General features: G+C 41.1%; 1 protein-coding gene across 5 annotated transcripts in view; it reads left to right on the plus strand.

Moving 5' to 3' along the window:
• Window positions 1–18,388, plus strand: part of tmem131l (transmembrane 131 like) — a 42,573-nt gene extending 24,185 nt beyond the window's left edge. Inside the window, exons 8-34 of one of the 5 annotated variants that reach the window (XM_051945334.1) lie at window positions 315–392; window positions 1,695–1,848; window positions 2,587–2,645; window positions 2,729–2,834; window positions 2,922–3,024; window positions 3,168–3,327; window positions 4,637–4,807; window positions 4,883–4,952; window positions 5,067–5,190; window positions 5,288–5,357; window positions 5,455–5,564; window positions 5,691–5,760; window positions 6,210–6,343; window positions 6,556–6,698; window positions 6,804–6,990; window positions 8,646–8,831; window positions 8,948–9,097; window positions 9,205–9,757; window positions 9,873–9,985; window positions 10,152–10,321; window positions 10,440–10,646; window positions 11,369–11,447; window positions 12,727–12,833; window positions 12,924–13,056; window positions 13,501–13,571; window positions 13,709–13,842; window positions 17,956–18,388. In XM_051945334.1, the coding sequence (XP_051801294.1) occupies window positions 315–392; window positions 1,695–1,848; window positions 2,587–2,645; window positions 2,729–2,834; window positions 2,922–3,024; window positions 3,168–3,327; window positions 4,637–4,807; window positions 4,883–4,952; window positions 5,067–5,190; window positions 5,288–5,357; window positions 5,455–5,564; window positions 5,691–5,760; window positions 6,210–6,343; window positions 6,556–6,698; window positions 6,804–6,990; window positions 8,646–8,831; window positions 8,948–9,097; window positions 9,205–9,757; window positions 9,873–9,985; window positions 10,152–10,321; window positions 10,440–10,646; window positions 11,369–11,447; window positions 12,727–12,833; window positions 12,924–13,056; window positions 13,501–13,571; window positions 13,709–13,842; window positions 17,956–18,282 (3,969 nt within the window). In that variant the 3' untranslated portion in view covers window positions 18,283–18,388. The remainder of the gene's footprint in view (window positions 1–314; window positions 393–1,694; window positions 1,849–2,586; window positions 2,646–2,728; window positions 2,835–2,921; window positions 3,025–3,167; window positions 3,328–4,636; window positions 4,808–4,882; window positions 4,953–5,066; window positions 5,191–5,287; window positions 5,358–5,454; window positions 5,565–5,690; window positions 5,761–6,209; window positions 6,344–6,555; window positions 6,699–6,803; window positions 6,991–8,645; window positions 8,832–8,947; window positions 9,098–9,204; window positions 9,758–9,872; window positions 9,986–10,151; window positions 10,322–10,439; window positions 10,647–11,368; window positions 11,448–12,726; window positions 12,834–12,923; window positions 13,057–13,500; window positions 13,572–13,708; window positions 13,843–17,955) is intronic. The other 4 variants (XM_051945335.1, XM_051945336.1, XM_022212496.2 and 1 more) reach the window with 4 other exon arrangements.
• Window positions 18,389–19,453: the final 1,065 nt, after the last annotated feature.

A 19,453-nucleotide genomic window follows, 5' to 3' on the forward strand; every position in this document is an offset into this window, starting at 1 on the left:
CGACGCATAAGGTTGGCACTGTATCACTGAGTCATTCTAACAAGTCTGCTCTTCCTCGCTTCATGCAAGCAGGGTAGGCTGGTGAGATACTTTACTCATGCCATTGGAGAACAGAGCTTACATTCATAGCTTTATATTCTCCATGAATGTTCACCTCCATATAGAGGGTCCCTCAAAACGGCTGTGCTCAATTTCCCTTCTAACATCAATAAATGTATATGTATAATTTAAATATACAGGTTAAGACACCTGAATATCATATCAAAAAACAAATAAGGAAGCTATTTAACCACTGATTGTTGTTGCTCCTGCAGGAAGATGCCTCTAACATCACTATTCTGGGTCTACTCCTGGAGTGCAGCTTACCGAAGAGTTTGTTGAACAATCCTCAGGTACTACTTCTCCTCTGTTTCAGCAGTTGCCAAGCATTTTACCTAGTTTAGTCACATTTTTACTGTCTACAAGCTGGATTTGAAGGCCTTGAATAAAAAAGTTCTATCTAAAGATCCCTGGTTTGATCAGTTTAACACCGACATGTGAAATTTCTGTTACTTAAAATAGCTTTTAACACCATAAAATTCCTGAATTTGTCTGAATAACATATATTGTTAATTTGCAGCCAGTTTCTTATGGTAAAACAAGATGGTATGAGAAGGAGACCATAGGGCAGGATTTAATTGAAAGGCAGTTGCTTGTGTACTTCATTTTTTATGAAGTGTGATCCTATGCTGTTTATAGTCTGCTCCTACTTTGCAAATCCGGAGCTGAGCCTTTGCTTTCGTCAGGCCCACTCCTCTTGAGCAGAAGGCCGGCTAGTCAAAAACTTCAACAGGCGGCCGGCCTTGTCATCGGAGTGCCTTCTGTTTTCTTCAGAACCCCCAAGGAAGGAGATCTCTTGCCAGACTTTTAATTGCTTTCTCAAGAGGCTCTGTAATTGAGGCAGGGCTCTTGGTACTCATGTGGTGCAATACACATGAAGCAAGAGACGGCGGCAGACATCCTAACTACATTGTCGCAATTATTCTAACTGAAATCATCCTTGCAATCTGTTGCATGAGTGTACCAGCTCTGACCTTTAGCTCAGATACAAGATCAACACCTGCTCCTCGGTTCTTTTTCAATTTTTCACCAGCAAAATCGAGAAATGGCTCTTGGTCACAGTCGATGCTGCACACAGACTGACTGAGCCTAACAGGAAGTTAACAGCAGCCTTGGTTTCAAAGGATTACATTTGGTATTGCGGGTCTTGAGCCCCCAGTGGCACCAAGCCAGGGCATCTGTCTACAGGTTGTAAAGTGGTGATTCACCCGCCGAGACGATCCCTGGTTTGCAGTGAGATTTACACTATCCCAACACTGATGTGTCAGCTTTGAGAGGGTGTTAGCCACAGGGTGGAGGTTACTGGCGGAGGGTGGGGGTAGGAATGTTTTCAGTCCCCCAATGTATTGAAATACTTCTATCAAAAAATAAATAAACATCAAATCAGAAATTCTCAACACAACTTGTTCATTTATTTGTGTCTGTTTTAAACTCAGATTGTCTTTTTCATTTGTTTTGCTTCTTTATCTTAGTCTCTGTTCCTATATGCTGAGTTTCTCAATTCTGAAAATTACGTAGTCCTTGTTGTTCTCATGCTTCTCCTCTTTTCCTTCTGCCTGGTGCATGACTGGTATGCCTTTCCTGTCCCGTCCCAGGGGTCCTGCCTCCAGAGCGAGGAGCGCCTCAGTCTGCAGATTAATCTGTCTGCGGGTGGCGACCGGCCTGCCGACCTGGACAAGCTCAAGCCCTACGTCATTGAGCACATTTTGGTCCTGCTGGTCGCCCCTAGTACTGGACAGGCTGCATTAGGTGAGTGTTTAGGACCTCTGTGATCCAATGTCTGGAGGCAAATTCGCTGTGGGAGTGACACAGATTAACCGTAGTCCACCATAAACTTTGATTCAGAATAAAATATGGAAAGAAAACATTCACCAGCCACCACTTAAATTGTCTCATTCAGTGTTTTATCTTCTGGGCTAGTTTCTGTGGTCTACTGCTATCAAAGAAAAAGTTCAAAAGTTTAAAATGAGTGTTTACATTTTGACGTTGGATGCAGACCTAATAAGGTTTCTGCATTTCCTTTGGGTGTTTTTCCCCTTTTCCTCTGACTTGTGTTTAGTTGGACTCTAGGGAAAGAATGTATTTAGAAAATGTGAGGATAATGCTGCTGTTTGGAAAGAACTGTCAGATGAGAGGCAAGAGAGATGTGAGAAGACATCAGCTGTGATTTCTTGGCCTCACTTTACAGAATATAGACATGGCTGAACACCAAATGAAAGCTGTGCACACAGCATTTTCATTAGTGTACAATAACTGTGAATAGACATATATTTGATTCTCAAAGCTAGTTTCCATCATCACAGGGCTTAGCTGCGTCTTTCTCTAGCCTCTTGTTGCATTAACGTCTGTGTTTAATTCATTATTTTGCTCAATCTGTTCTGCTTTTACACATGAACCAGAATTGTGAATTGCTGTTGTACACATGTACATACATGGTATACTATGATAAACATTGTTGTGGTATTTTTTCCAAACATTTTCCAACAGGAGAATCTAAAATTGGAATTTATATGTTAAATTCCGGAGGGAAGAAGCTCTATCTAAAGGTAAGTATTTGTCTTTGTTTTGAATTTTTGCATCTTCCTGAGTAGAATCTTTCCAGCTCTGACGAGATGTTTTATGTCCCCAGGATATGCAGGTGCTATCAAAAGTGGAGGCCAACCTGGACATCAATCAGGTTCTTCTCAGACCAGAAGCAAAAAACTTCACTGAAGTGGCTACCCTAGCATGCAGCGGTGAATACTAACAGATCATTTCATCTCAGGTCATATAATTATTTGCATTTTAGCCAAAAGACTAAAGAAGTTTTTGTTTCTTGTCAGGGTCATTGCCAGGCCATGGACAGAAATGCATTAGTCATATCGGTATAAAAATTATGGGAAACAGGACAACCTACAGCTTCCCAGGACTACATATCACACACAGGTAAAACGCAGGAAATTACCATTTTCACTCATGAATTGTAAGAAGTCTTGCAGATCATAGCCAAGTCAAACAGTAATTTGATGTGAAAGTGTCCCAGCAGTTGTAAATATATAAATCTGTAATGGTGTATTTATGTAATTTAGTTTTTCTTTCTGCAGATTGAGTGTGGGGGACTTGTTCAGCCTGTTCCAGGTGAAACAAAGTGATGCTAACCAGGTGGACCTGTGGCTCACAAACCCCTTCCCCCTGCCGCTCACTGTGTTCAATGCCAGCCTCTCAGAGAAGCTACAGGGAGTGATGAAGGTATCAACAATGGCGTCAAGCAGATCTTGTCACAAAATGTACATATTTCACAATATGGCTTATAGATTCAATTAAATTCAGTTTTATTTACCTTGGTGAAATTCGCAACATATGTCATCTCACAGTGCTTGCCATAGTTAGGTACACCGCTTGCGAATTTTAAACGGAGAACAGAAAACCTGACAATTCAAAGTTGCATTTAAGCGACAGTCGGAAGGAATTTAAAAAAAAAAACTAGAATAGGCAGAGCTGATAGCAGGTGGTGAGGCCAGAATCTGCAAATGAAAGACGTGTAGCTATAGGGAGCAGAGAACAAGCACAGGACCTCGAGGGAAACTCTGAGATAGTTAATGTAACGATGATTCACACTTGAACTTCTTTTATGGCTCTCATCGAGGTTGTTTTCTCTTGACTAGATCCCTAACTTGTTTTGTATCTACTCTCAGATGTACATTGCTTTGGATAAAAGCGTCTGCTAAATAAAACTATAGAAATTGTAAATTATTGATATACGCCAACCAGACAAAACATTATGATCACCTGCCTAATATTGTGCTGGTCCCCTTCATGCTGCTATAATTCCTGTGACCAGTGGGGCATGGACACAGGACCTCTAGGGATGTCCTGTGTCACCAGAATGTCAGCGGTGAATTCTGTGGGTTGCAGAGTGGGGCCTACCTAGATCAGGCTTATCCTGGGACATCCCACAGATGATATTTGGATATTTGGATCTGGGGAGTGTGAAACCTGGGTGAACAGCTTAGCTCTCACTCTTGAGCAGTTTCTGCGGTGCTTCGGAGTGCCTTGTCCTGCTGAGGGTGGCAGCTGTCATCAAGGACTGCTGTCGTCATGTGGGGTTGGTGGGTTTGCTTGACCTGCAGTGTTTAGGTCAGTGGTACATGTCAGACATCCATATAAATGTAAGGACTCAAGGTTTCCCAGCAGAACGTTGCATTGTAACAAGATGATTGATGTTATGCGCTTCACCTGTCAGTGGTCATAGTGTTGTGGCTCAACAGTATATAACAGTATAGAGAGGAGCCCAGTGCATCATGGGAATCCCCCAGCAGACTAAATAGCAGCATAGCTAAATCAGGTGATCCCTAGCAGCACTAACTATAATTTAAACTGTAAACTTTATCAAATAGGAACATTTTAAACCTTATCTTAAAAGTAGAAAAAAGGTGTCTGCCTGCTGAGCCCAAACTGGGAGTCCACAGATTATGTCATTTGACACATTCTTCATTTGTCAATGGATTCCAAGCAAGGGACATTTGACACACTGTCTCTGCTGCCCCCTGTCTGCCAGCTGATGAACTTCAGCAGTCCACTGACGGTTCCTCAGGGCTGTTGGCGTCTTCTGTCTCTCCAGCTGCTCAGCAGAGTCCTTCCCATCAACCAGATGTCCACCCTGAGTCTGGATACCAGCCTGGGCACACCTCTGCACATTCCCCTCTACTTTCATTCTACTTCTTCTAAGGTAAAATACCAGCTCCATTGGCAATGTGGAGATGTGTTGAAAATCAAATGTGATGATTGATTTTGTGCCTGCCAGCAGGGGGAAGTTGTGTTTGAGGCTGAAAGAGAGTGTGGACGTCCTTGCCCTCTTAAATTATCTGAAACAGGTGAAGCTCATGATTCCTTTTCGTGTGAGGGAAAAAATATCAAATCAGATTTTTTTTTGTGAGTGTGTGTGTGTACATATATTGATTTTTTTTTTGTGTGTAACGTCTCGTTAGGTCATTCAGAGTGGCAGCGTTCTCTCCTTCCAGACTTTTCCTCCTCATCCTGGAGTGTAGACAACAAACTGGCAGCTGAGCTCTGCTCTCGATGGCAGAGTCACAAAGACAAACTGCCTTGCAGGTCATTCTTGGATGCAACAAGATGCCTTTTTTGCCCTGTAATCCATCATTACTCTGCATTAGCATCACTAATCATGTAAATCCTTCTGTCTTCTCAGATGGCCCAGGCTGCCTGTAGAGACGTCCTCTCCTCTGGAATTTGGTGCTACACCTGTCAATGAGAGCAAGGTGGGCAACACTTAATGATTGTTTACTACAAATTATGTTTGTAGTTTTAAAATTTGTGATGTTTATCTAACAGAAGATATCTTTTTCTTTGTTCCAGGTGAAGACTTTCATGCTGAAGAATCCTTCGGCTTCTGTAGTTTCTGTCGAGATTCGAATCCTCTCCCTGTACCCTGCTCCCCTGGAGGCTGTGGACCTTCTCACTAAATGGTAACCTGTCAAGAATGTGCTTTGTATTGCAGAGAAACGATTCAGCTGTTGTTAATTTGTGCCTCCTCTGTTTGGAGACACGATGCTACATCTCTCTGACAGTCTTTTCTTTGTTTTCATTGGCAGGTTCAATATCAGCCCCCTCTCTGTCAACATCAGCACAACAGAGTTTTCCTTACTGGCTTCTCCTCCCCAGGTAAATCTTAAAACGCCCCTATACACAATATTGATAAATCTTTTCGTAATTACAGGGACGTGATTTTTCCGCGAATTCGCGGAATTCCGCTTTTTTCAGGGATGGGAATTTACCGCGGATCCGCGGATTTCCGCCGATTTCATTTATTTGAACGCTGATTTCACAAGTTTGAACACTTTATTGTCGCTGATACTCCCGCGCGATGGTAACGACGTTAACGATAGCTTGTTAACGACGATTGTAAACGGCCCAGCGATTGGAAGTCGCTGCGCCGCCGCACCCCCCATCAACAACTTTCCGCTAAAATCAGAACTTGCTGATCCCATCCCTGTAATTACTCATTCCTTTTTTGGTTGCCAACATGCAATCCCTTATCAGTATTTTTACCTACAACGTGGAAACTGCTTGTGTTGCTTCCCCTGAAACTTTTATTCTGTGTTTCTGTAAAGATGGGTGAGAAGATGGAGCACATTAAAGGAGAGGGCGTCCTACGGCTGTTGCTGCAGCCCTGGGAAGCCAGAGAGGTTGCTGTTGTCTTTACTCCTTCTGAACACAAACCCACCACCACCATTCTCATCATCAGGTACTGATTTATATTAGTAACATGCGTTTTGTTCATGTCTTCTGGATTTATGTGGTGTTCAGACATTTGGAATGCCCGGTTAAAACCACTGAAGAATAGTTTTTGAAGAATTAAAACTTCAGCTTTGATTTAGATGACTTTGACTGTTATGTTGGTTCATAAATCTCTTCTGTTCAGGTGCTAATTAAGGCCTCACTTTGTGTGGTTTTCAGGAACAACCTGACAGTGTTTGACATGGTGACGGTACAGGGCCACGGGGCCAAAGAGCTGCTAAGAGTCGGAGGCAAACTACCGGGTCCAGGAGCTTCTCTACGCTTCAATGTTCCTCAGTCAACTCTAATGGAGTGTCGTGATGGTGAGATGTCTAAACCTGATGGGACATTACTCTGAACGTCTCATTTTCATTTTACAGGTAAGACCAATCTTTCAAATGAGTAATACGACTGTATGTCTCTCACAGGTGTGCGCACCAATAAGCCCCTATTTGCCATCACAAAGAGTTTCAAGGTGGAGAATGCAGGAGAACTTCCTCTGACAGTCATGTCGATGAACATAAATGGTTATAAGTGTCAGGGATTTGGCTTCGAGGTGCTGCAGTGTCGTTCCTTCAGCCTCGACCACAACACCTCCTCTGAGATCACCATTGCGTAAGTGGAATTTAAGATCTTTTTAAAAGCTCATTTGTGTCCTTTAATATCCTAAAGTAATGTATAACAATGAGTGAGTTACATGGTCATAGTTGGAGGTGGGCGACGGTACGACTCCTTTTACCGATGCTGATTATTGAATTGGTACTTTAACTGTATTCTTATCTGTGGATTTTGATTGGTTTTCTTTCTTTGTTTTGTTTTAAAGACAAAAAATAGAAACAAATTAAGCTAAGAATAGAGATAGCTTTATTTTCTCATACTGTATTTAAATTAATATGTATATAGACACTAATGTTGTGGTCAGAGCACTGTGGACAGCTTTTACCCACAAAACAAAATGCTATGCAATGACTTTCATTACACTGTCCAGCATTACATCAGAATTAAAGCCTCCATGTCGAATAGGTATTAGGGAAATGTCAGTACATAGTGCTGATAAAACCTGTTTCATTTTTCACTTTAGAGTATAAAATAAATGCAGGACTTAGTGTCATATTAGAAGTGTAGTGAATAAAACAGTTTAAGTGCTTCTTCTACCTCCAACGCCAACATTCAGTCAGAGAAACTGAAAATAAAGACAGAGTTTATCTGCAGCCCTCAAATCATTGAAACCTGCTGTTCTGTGCCATTATAAGTGAAACTAAAATTCTGAATCACAGTTCAGGTGATGCTCTGAATTTATGAGCAGAACCACAGTTAAACAAACGGCTTATCAGAAGTCTGATATTTTAAAATTTCCCCTCAGGGCTTGATACCCATTTCCAGTTGTAGTTTTTATATCTATGGCTGTACAGTACAGCCAGAGTGCAGCTATGTATTTCACAATCTAGCAAGTTTTTCTAAAAACATGTTTGTGTTATGAGGTTTGCAAGAAAAAAATACGACTTCATGTGTTTGATGTGACTTGAGCGCCATCCACTGGTGATTCAAGATTCAAAGATTCAAAGTGTTTATTGTCATGTGCACAGTATGGAAACATGTTTCCCTGTACAATGAAATTCTTACTCTGCTGTCCACTTAATGCCTAATGTGTAAGAATAAATTTAAAAGAATATAAATAGAAATTTAAAATTTAAAATAGAACAAATAACAAAAGTGTAAAATTTTAAACATAAAATACAATACAATACAAATTCAAATAAGGCAGTGCAGTATTGCTGCTGGTGTGAACTCCGGTCAGCAGTTTAAGAGTCTGGCAGAGGGAAAGAAAGAGTTCTTAAACCTAGTGGTCCTGCATTTCATACTCCTGTACCTCCGGCCTGACGGTGGCCACATAAATTACAATAAAAATAGTAAGATTAGAAAGTGTGCGTCAGTCTATAGTATCTAAATTCTCTATTATTTACAATCAGTTCACTATAAAACAGTCTTCTTAATGTACAGATATTGTCAGTCTAACTACAGTAGATTAAAACCCTGAATCACACTATGCAGTGAATAACTGAACAGTGTGATTCAGGGTTCATGTAACAGTAACTTGGTTACTCATCTGCAGACACATCCCCCACTTACTTTCTTTTGTCTCTTCCTCTTTCACATCCTTCTGCAATATGCTCAAATTATACTTCCCTCTTCCTTTTTATTCTTCGTGTTCTGTGTTCTTTTTCTGGCTTTTTCTAATTCCCTCTTTTGTCTCCTGTCTGTGTCCTCAGGTTCACCCCAGACTTCACCTCATCCTGGGTGATCCGGGACCTCACCCTGGTGACGTCACGTGGCACCTCCTTCCCTTTTACCCTCAATGTGACGCTGCCCCACCACATGTTGCCTCTCTGTGCCCAGGTGGTTCCTGGTCCCAGCTGGGAGGAAACTTTCTGGGTTGTCACGCTCATCTTCACATGGTTAGTAGTTTGTATTTTATGTTAGCAAAAAGAAAGAGTCCTCAGGTGCCTTATTTACAGTGCATATATTTGGTTTTAAATATACCTGTTATCACTCGTGTCTCCTTTTCCCGCAGCTTCTCCTTGTTTGGTGTTTGTCTGATGGCGTTCCATCAGGCGCAGTATATCCTGAATGAGTTCTCATCACCCAGCGTCCGAAGCAACCACAATTCTGTCCTGTCCCGCGACAACGGCTCAGTCAACAATATCACACCCAATGGAGTAAAGTATGTCAAGAGGGTTTTTTTTCTAGAATTTCTTTGGAGCATTCAGAGAAAGTGGATTTTTGGAGTTAAAATGCTATAAATTGTATTTTTTGTGTCTGTCTGTGCAGTAAAACAAAGGGCAGCTGTAAGACCTACGTGGACACCTGTCACACGTCTGACAAAGGTAAAGGGCGTGGCTCTCCAGCTTTGGCCAACAGCCCCGCCCCTCGTCCTCAATCCTCAAAGAAAGGTTCCTCAACCACCCCGTCCCTACAACAGAAGAAACCCAAAGTTTCGCTCTATTACGGAAAATTCAAGTCCAGCTCATCCACAGCCACAGCTGGTGCCGTGACAGTGGACGAAGAGCATGAAGACCTGACACCAGACCCTCCCCTCACCCCGGACCTCGACATCTGCAACAACAACCAACCAGCTTTCATCAGCGAGCTGGAGAAAAAGACATCCGCAGACTATAAAGAAGACATCCAGAGCACTATAGAAGACAGAGTTCCAGCAGAAGTTATGTTTCCCGTGGAAATGCCTGCTGGTTTTCCAGCTGATGTCACATTGAGTCCAGGACCAAGACCAGGCCTGTTAGTGTGCAGTCCTGTAGAGAAAAGCTGCACGGAGCACTATGCAGAGAAGATGGACTCTGACAAAAGGGACAGTTCTGAGCAGGAGGTAAGAAACAGATTGTAGTTTACTATGCCAGCAGTGATTATTCAGATATTTGTACAAATTGATTCAGACACTCATGCTAGAGAAGTAACCGTCATCACTTTTTTTGTCACTCCAGCTGAGAGAAGATGGCAAAGGCCAAAAAAAGAAAGCACAGAGCACCGAGACTGTCACTGGAACAGGGAATAATAAGGGAAAGAGGAGTCGCAGGAAGACAGAAAATGTCTCCAGGTAACACACACTTGACTGTATCAACGATTCACTTTTGTTCTGATGAAAGAAATAAACTTTATGACTGTAGTCTGATGGGTAACGTCTAAAAAGACACATCAAATGACAGAAAACACTAAATAATAATCCATTGTGTTGTCATTGTTCTTGTCCATTGCTGCTGTAGTGCTCCTGAGCACAATGTGCTCGTGATGCCAGAGAGGGAGAATGAACCTGACTGGAAAACAGGCGACCGTAACATCAGTGGAACCCGCAGCAGGAACCGGTGTTGCAACGGCACCAAGCTAGAAGCACTGAAACCTGGACAGACTGCTGAGAGCCCCCTCAAACAGAACGGTGGGCACTACTCTGTGAAATCCCATCACTTTGAACTGCCACAGTGCTCGATTGAAACAGTAACATGACACAGGATGCTGAATTTTAACACCTCTGGCCTTTTGTTGGCTCTTGGCAGGTGTGTGTCCTGCTCGCATTCGGAGAAAGTGTGCTACAGAGCGGCGTTTAGGCGGAGTGTGTGAGTCAGGCTCAGACTCTGGCAGCTCGTCGGGCAGCGTGAGGGCGAGCAGAGGGAGCTGGGGCAGCTGGAGCAGCGCCAGCAGCATGGAGGGAGACAAGGACGCCAACGGTCGAACACACGCCTGCACTACCTCATCCAGAAAAAGTATGAAGCACTTACACACTGCTCTCTCTTGGAAGTATTAGTGCTGCAGTCCGTCTCTTTTTGGGATGATGGGGGGGGGCTGTTCTATTAGGTGGTTATACAGTCAAACGTTTGGAAACACCTTCTCATTCAATTCTTTTTGTTCATTTTAATTATTATTAATACGGAAGACATCAAAACTATGAAAGAACACATATGGAGTTACGCTGTCAATATAAAAATGTGAAACAAACCAGAATATGTTTTATATTTTAAATTCTTTAAAGTAGCCCCTCTCAGTCAGCTTCATGACGTCGTCTCCTGGGATGGTTTTGCATTAACACACGTGTCTTGTCAAGAGTCAGTTTGTGGAATTTCTTTCCTTCTTAATGTGTTTGAGACCTTCAGCTGTGTTAAGCAGAGGTAGGTTCAGTACAGTGCATAGCCCTGTTTGACTACTGTTGTAATCCATAGTATGGCAAGAACCATGTGACTCAGTAAAGAGAAACAACAGTCCATCATTACTGTAAGACATGAAAAACCCCCAAAATGTTGAATGTATCCTCAAGCAGTTCTGATGTCTTCTCTATTAAGCTGTGACGTAGGAAATAATAAAAATAAATACAAACCATTCAGTGAGAAGACATGTCTGTGCATAATGGTACTGTACATAATGTGGAAAAATGGACAGTAGCTTTAATTTTATCCCAGCATTCTGATTTTAGCCTTGTTTTTTTCCCCAGGGGACTCCATGCAGTACAGCGTTTACCCAGCAGAGAGAGACTGCTACCAGACCATGCCTGCAAACTACAAGGCTCTGAGGTACTTCAGTAGACAAACTCACCCTACTAGATACAAGAACTAGCTTAGAAAAACATACAGAAATATAGAAAACAGTGTGATAGTTGAATCTATCTATGGGTTCTACTGACCACTCCAGTAGTTAGATACAATAAAAAATTAGGCATTGAGCGAATAACTTTTAAGATGTGATTATTCAAATTGTACACTAAGGTTTTACAGGAATTTTAGTGTTCCTGCTGCCTGGAACCGGATTAATTTTTACTCAAATCAGTCCATAAAACAGTGGTACCCAACCACTGGACTGCACAGAAAGAATCAAAACTTTTTATTTATTTCCAGTGGAGTCTGCAGGGCTTTTCAGTTTGAAAAAGGACTAGATTGTCTTCCAGTCACTTCTGTCTGGACTTGATTCCTGCCTTTTGTTAATATTCATGCCCACCCTTTAAATGAAGCCTGACTTCTGCCGAAATTAATAAAAAAACAAACGTCTTAGGAGAGCTTCTGTGAAAAGAGGGAGAGACCAAAGGAAAATTAAAACAATTTGATTTGTTTATGGCACTTTTAAAAAGTAAAGATTGTCTTGCTTGGCACCCTCAGCTGGCTGAGCTGGCGACCCACAAACAGGCCGACGCAGCGACGTGTTCAAGTGCAGCCCATGACCATTTACTGCATGTCAATCCCACGCGCTTCTACCCACAATTCCTGTCTCTCTCTGCACTCTCCTATATAATAAAGGCAAAAAAAAAGAATTTAAAAAAATGCTCTTTCTTGAAACCGGTCAATGGTGCAAAAAAGGTTAGAGACCACTGACTTATGGATGCACACTGTGAAATTAAAAAAAATTAGAAACAGCTATTTTTACATTTTTAAGCCACAAAAAAATTGCAAAGTACATGAATAAATGAAAAAGTTTAGCAAAAAAAATAAATTATCTGTGAGAACAACCGTAGAAAACAGCTTTTACATCAAGATTTCCGAGTTTTAATGCCCGACTGTTAAAATAATAAAAACAGACATCTCTGGAGAGCTTCTTTGCAAAGAGGGAGAGACAGAAGGAAAAGTAAATACACATTTGGTAATTTTTTTTCATTTAGACCACTTCTTTAAAATAAAAAAAAACATTATTATTTGCTGTGTGTGCAATGACCGGTCTGTAGAAAATTGTCTTGCTTGAAATCGGTCTGTGGTGGAAAAGGTTGGAGACCGCTGCCATAGAAGAATAAAAAAGCTGTCGTGTCTTATGGAAAATGCACAGTTCTATTTGAATTCATTCCTTGTGTACTTTTTGCCTGTTTAGCATGAATAGCTTGTACCATAAAGACCTGTGCCAAAGCCCCGACCCCACAGCGTCCAGCTTCGCCCCCAGTTTTGCTGCCGTGGCTGCAGGAATGGACAGGAACATGGGTAAAGGAAGACGCCTTCAAACTATACGCACACGTGATGAAAGAGGTTCATTGTTACCTCTGGTTTCTAAAGGAGTTGTTCTTCCCTCAGACCTGACGGGTCAGTATCTGCCTGAAGAGACGTGGTCAGCTCCATCCATCCCCCTCACCAACGAGTTCAGATACAACACCACCGAAGCTCTGCCCTACATACCTCAGCCAGCAGCCAGCGCACCATACAACGGGTAGGACTTTGAAAATAGGAAACCTCCTCAAATTAATAAACATCTTTATTGAAAAACATGAAGCAAATCAGTGTTTCAGGCTTTAGTGGAGACCAGAACAGAGCTATTGTTTACAGTACATGAGAGGGAGCTCCACATTAAACGCTCATTTTGCTCTGTGTTTTCTGGATGTTACAGGAACAAATAGTTTGGTAGCATTACGGAAAACAGCTGTATGTCGTTCCGTGAGGGACAAAAACAGTAAATAAACCCAGGTTTAAAGCTGTCAGTGTTTAAATAAGGCAAGAACAGTTGTTTTTTGTGCTAAATTGGTAAGAAAAGATTTACCAGCATCTGACTGTTTATTAGTATCCTCATAGATCCTGTGTCCTGTTTTATAGTTCAAATAACATCATCACAGGTTTGTCTGTTAAAATCATTGAAATGTGTCCTTGTCTCCTGCAGGTTTACTTGGAGTAATGCCAACAGCCATTGCAACAATCCCTATACCTACTGTGAGGAAAGGAGCTACATAGGTACAAGCTCATGCTGTGCACTTTACTCATGTATTCATATCACACATCGTATAAGATAAAACGTATCGTGTGAACCTTTTACTGCAGCCAGCAAACAGTTATTGACTCAGCGTTTGTTTGCCGTGATCATTTTACAGGTAATGGAACGTTTCCCACCGGTTTTCCCTGCCACGACGGCCAGAATGCACCCGGCAATCAGAGCAGCTGGAGCGAGGAGCAGCCTCAGGAATCCCCTTCAGCCTGGGACAGGGCGGCCTGCGTGGGCAGCAAGGTGACGCCTCACAATACCAAAACCAAACACAGCGCCCTCCATAATTGTTGGCACCCCTGGTTAAGATGTGTTCTTTAGCTTCTTTTTTTTTTTAGCTTCTAATAAATTCAGTTTTTTTTCCAAATAATATAGGACCACAATGAAAAAAAGAGGAAAATCCAGCCTTTAATTCAAGTGCATTTATTCAGTGGGGGAAAAAAATCACATTAAGAAATAATTCTTTTACATCAAATCGTGTGTGCCACAATTATTAACACCCCTGATGCTAATAGTTTGTCCAGCCTCTTTTGGTAACAGAACAGCACCTAATCTTCTCCTATAATACATTTTCCTACAATTTTCAGTGGGAGAGTATGCTTCTGTAATAAAAACTGAATTTATTTTAAAGTTTTCAACACATCTTAACCAGGGGTGCCAGTAATTATGGAGGGCGCTGTATGTCCTGTTTGCATCCAACGTTACACTTTTATACCTCTTTTGAAACTCCCGAACACATTTACTTTTCCACATTATTGTATTTTTGAAGCAGTCTTTTTGTTGTTTTATAGTTGTACTCATTTTGACAGTTCCATAAGTTTACTCCACATATTGATTAGGGCTGATTAATAATCGATTATTAAAAGCGTCGGCAACAAATTGCATTATCGATTCGCTGTGTCGCGCGATTCATGTGTCACTCGCCATGTCGCTGAGCCGTCTACTTCACCTGCAGAGCGAGTTGAACAGAGCGAGGTGGAGGCAGAGCAGAGGAGGTATTTTCAAAGGGAAGTAAATTCCACAAATGAAACATGACCAGCACGGAGAAAACAGTTTGATGGAAGTCCTCAAAGTATGGGAGCATTTCACACTTCACAAAACAAAGACATGCTGCGTGTCCACTACATGCGAATGCACGCATCTGAAAATTGCACTGATGTGAGCGGGCCACTACGTGGTCATGTGACCGCGCTTTCAGCTTGACGGTCTGGTGGATGAGTCTGATAAAGACAGCGGCTCGGCAGCAAACTTTCTCTATTATTTCGAAAACACTTGAGGGAAAAGTATTTCTAAAGCATTTGGGGCGAGAAATAATCTGTGCAGCAGCTGAACCTGTCCTGGTTTTAGTTCACCGATGGCTAGTTTAGATGTTGAAGGACAGAAGAAGTTGAGTCTACTTTATAAAAATGAGCTGCAGGTAAACACACCGGATCGCAGCTGGAAACGCACCAACCGGCCACATGCAATGTGTCGCATCTAGTGGACACGCACCTTAAGTCACTGCATTAGCCTACTTTTGTTCCGTTTTAAAGTGAGGAAACGTAACATCAGTCTCTCTGGTAGCTTGTCTGGAAATTTCTTCTTCGTTCAATTTTTGAGATTTTACTTCTGAACCATTGTTATCAGGGAGGAAGTTGTTGCTTACTTCTTTATGGATGGATGGAGAGACAATGTACAAAAGAGCCTGCATTTACTGTGCTAATTCTGCCAGTCGAAGAAACAGCTATAAGGTTTCTCAATTCATAATTTTCTCCTTTAGTTATTTTGTCTCTAAAATATCAGAAAATAGTACAAATGGTTATGTACTCAAATGTCTTGTTTAGTTCGATTACCGGTCCAAAACCTGCTTTAAATCTAACCTGATGACACATTTTTGTGGTGTAGAGATCACCACAATCAACTCACAAGAATATGACCAAGTATTTTTAGTAACTCTAACAGGACAATCTTCACTGTTTAGTGATTGTATATTTAACTTATCATTACTGGAATCTTGTTTTTGTAAGATGCAAACTCACATGATTGTGTTTTAGTTAAAAATGTCACATTTTCAATGTTGCCCAACTCTAGACATATAAATAAACTAAGAGAAGTTGACAGGAGAAGTATATTTTCTAAAACAACCACACAGTTTTACTTCTCGTTATTTGGAAATTAATGAAAAAATGAAGTGTAATAACAGTTAAAGTCGTTAGAAACAGCACTAATTATTACCTGGTTTATCTGAGCTGTTGTAAGGTCAGATTATGAGGCTTACAGATTTCTCACGGGATTCAGTGCAGCTGCAACCTGTGTGTGTTGAAGTAGTAGCACTTTTGTGTGGTGTTACACAGAAAGTTTCAGAAAAGAAACTTTGGGAAATCATGCACACACACTGCAGACACCGATAAGCTTCAAGCTTTCCAAGATTCATCTTCCACCTCATCTGCATCAACCTAAATGCTCAAATACCTGCGACGCTCAAGTTTACACACAGACATGGTGTCTGATTGTAGGTTTAAACTGTAGTTCAAAAAGTATGAATACACAGAAACAGAAAACAACACTGACTTCTCTGACTTTAGATGAGGTTGTCAGCACTCGTACGTTCTTTAATCCGCTCCGTATCTGAGCAGAAATAAGGAACAATCATTAAACATCTGGTTTAATGGACTATTAATCAACTTTTCATTTGTTTGCTGCTTCTGTTTTTTGCGCAGATGTCCCTTTCATCTTGTGCCCTTTACGTGCAATTTTTACACCCAACTGCCCGTAAAGTTTCAGCGCAGTGTTCCAGTGGGGTTTTCAGACTTTTTAAGTAGAAGCTCTATCGTTTGCATGCGATATTTGCATGTTAATACGTTTACTTTACACCAGCAACAGTTTTACTCTAAAATGCCACATCAGTTTAAACCTCAAAGTAAGCAGTGAAAATGAGGGGAGGCTTTCCAAAATGCTACATTCCACTGTTATTTAATATTCTGTAAAACACATATTTATCATTCTTTATTACTTTACAAGATTAGTAAAGGTCAGGGAAGTATAAAGTGAAAAAATGTCTTGATATATCATCACTTTATCATCACTTTAATTTGAACTTGTTGCTCTTGAACCTCTAAAAGCAGCCTCAAACATCCCAGTCTGTCAGGCTTAAGCTGATGTCAGTTTAGCTCATAATTAAATCATGCACTGACGTTTGTTCAAAGAAAAAAGACATGAGATGATGCAGAATTGTATTTTATAAAGGCAGAGTTAAGTGAAAGCTGACTGCACAGCAAATAGATGATACAATTTTAAAAAGAGCCGTAGAAGCAGGACTCTTGAAGCTCTTGAGATGCAAAATCATTATGATATAGTATAATTTTATTTAAATAAACTATATAAATGTCAATTTCATAGATCTACTTGTAGTTTCTAGATGACAGATGTATGTTTTGGGGATCCAGGTACAGTAGTCAAGGCTTCTTTAGATTAAAACTTAAAATATGTCTTGAAGAGATAACCTTTATATTCCAGAAAAGAGAGATTTAACTTCCTAACGATGGTTCTAATCATTATTTACATACAGCAGCACATTATAAAAAAACAGCACTAATTACTACCTTGTTTATCTGAGCTGTTAAAGTGCTGGAAGGTGCAGATGACAAGAGACTTTCAGGTTTTTCAGACAGCTCAATAGTACGTATTTGTTCATCTGGCTCAATCTAAGTGCTTAAATACCTGCGATGCTTAAGTTACCACTGTACACCGATCAGGCAAACATTAAAACCACCTGCCTAATATTCTGTTGGTGTGTTGGTCCCCTTTATGTGGTCAAAAAGGCTCTGAATAATTGGGTCTGGACCAGAGGACTTCTCAGGGTGTCCTATGGGGTCTGGACCAGAATGTTGGCAGTGGATCCTTTGGGTGCTCTGGGTCATGCAGTGGAGCCTCTGGGAATCAAACTTCGTTCCACTGCATCCTGTTGATGTTTGATCAGAATAGGGTTTAGGAAGTTTGGAGGTCAAGTCAACACCTTGGGCGACGGTCGTGTTCCTCAAGATGTTCCTGATTGGTTGATGGTTTTATGATGTGGTGGGGTTCATTTTCCTGTGGGATTAGCCATTCAGGATTGTCATTTGCATGAAGGAGTGTGCTTGTTCTGGGTTTATTTTGGTGTGTAAGGCTCATCAACACAGACTCCAGAATCCAAGGTTTTCTACCAGAACACCACATAGAACATTATGATGAATGTTTTTCACTTCACCTGTCGGTGGTTTTAATGTTGTGGCTGATGGGTGTACGTTGACACCCCTGCTTTAGACATTTTGTGCTGAAGCTCCTCTACACCTACAGGAGCTCCAGAACTAAACCTCCTCCTCTCTTCCTCTCCTGCAGCCATACTTCTCTGGGACCCGCAGCCTCTCCCCCATGTCCAGCCTGTTTGGATCCATCTGGACGCCCCAGAGCGAGCCCTACCAGAGCCACTTCCAACCGGAGCGATCGGCCCCGATGTCCCCCGTGTCCCCCATCACCCCCATCACCCCCATCACGCCTCCCCACTCCCCCTTCAGCCGTGAGCCGGGGGGAACTTGCGGGCCGACTCAGTACTCCAGCTTCAACCCCTTCGGCCCGCACATGAACCTGGACATTTGGAACTCTTCGTCCAACCGCAGCTCCAACTCCCAGCTGTCCAACGACTCCGGCTACTGCGGAGATGTTTGAAATTTGAGAGAGGAAAAAGAAAAACGCCCTTAACAATAACTGCAAACATATAAAACATTGACATGTAAAAGAAAGGAAATAAACATTGAATGTTCTTTTATCATTATTGGGGAAAATGTGAATATTTCTTTTCTTTTGTTCTCATTTTCAGATGTTAAATGTTGTGAAAGGTTAAGCATTTGTTGTATATTTTTCTAGATGTTTTGCAGTTTTGAACATAGAAAAATTAAAAAAAGAAGTTTTGTACTTGGACGACATTCGTCTTCTTTTCAGACACAATGTTCTTTTTTTGGATTTTCTCTGATATGTGGTCACTTCAAGCAGACGTTTGTTGCATTTTCTGCAAATACGGAACACATTTAGACGGCTGCATTGTTTTCAAACAAAGCCACAAAACTGAAAAGCTCCAAAACTGTAGATGTGAGATATTTGCATATTTGAACATCTATAAAGACATAATACAAACTTTAGCTACATCTGTCCTGTGAGCTTCACCCTCAGAAATGCCTGAAATAAGTGAACCAGCTCTTTGACTCTCACTGAGGTGCCGTTCACTAAATGGAAGTTTCAGGGATTTAGCGTTGCACTTTTCCCAAAAAAAAAAATGCTTACAAAACACAGATTTTCAAAGAAAACTGGTCCTGCAGAAGCTGATATCCGGTCTTTTCGTCCTTGCTACAGGCAAAAAACGCAACGAATCCTTCATTTAATTTGACTTGATTCTGTCATATATACACATTTTTTGCAGAGGATGATGATGCCCTGGAAAAAAATGCCCCTCAGAAAAAGAAAAAAAAGCTTATTTCAACGAACTTTTACCTTGAAATAGGTTTAAAAAAAACCTGCCAATAGAACAAGTGAAAAATGGCTTGGTAAGATTTCTTGAAGTAAGATGTGATATTTAGAATATTGAGATCTTAAAGTTAGCTGAGAAAACTTATTTTAAGCTAAATGTTACCAGGATTGTCAAGCTTAGGTGTCTTAAAATAAGCCACACATACTAACAAAAATAGCAGTTTTTCACTCAAAAATAGATTTTTGCTTTCATATAACCTCCTAATTTGAGATGTATTAAACTTTTTGAGTTTTCTTGTAAAATACAACAACACAAGATCATTTCAAGATTGTTTGACTTAACAAGATATCTAAGTTTCATTGTCTAAAAAGAAGT

The sequence above is a fragment of the Acanthochromis polyacanthus genome, chromosome 3 (genome assembly GCF_021347895.1).
Source record: "Acanthochromis polyacanthus isolate Apoly-LR-REF ecotype Palm Island chromosome 3, KAUST_Apoly_ChrSc, whole genome shotgun sequence".
NCBI lineage: Eukaryota > Metazoa > Chordata > Actinopteri > Pomacentridae > Acanthochromis > Acanthochromis polyacanthus.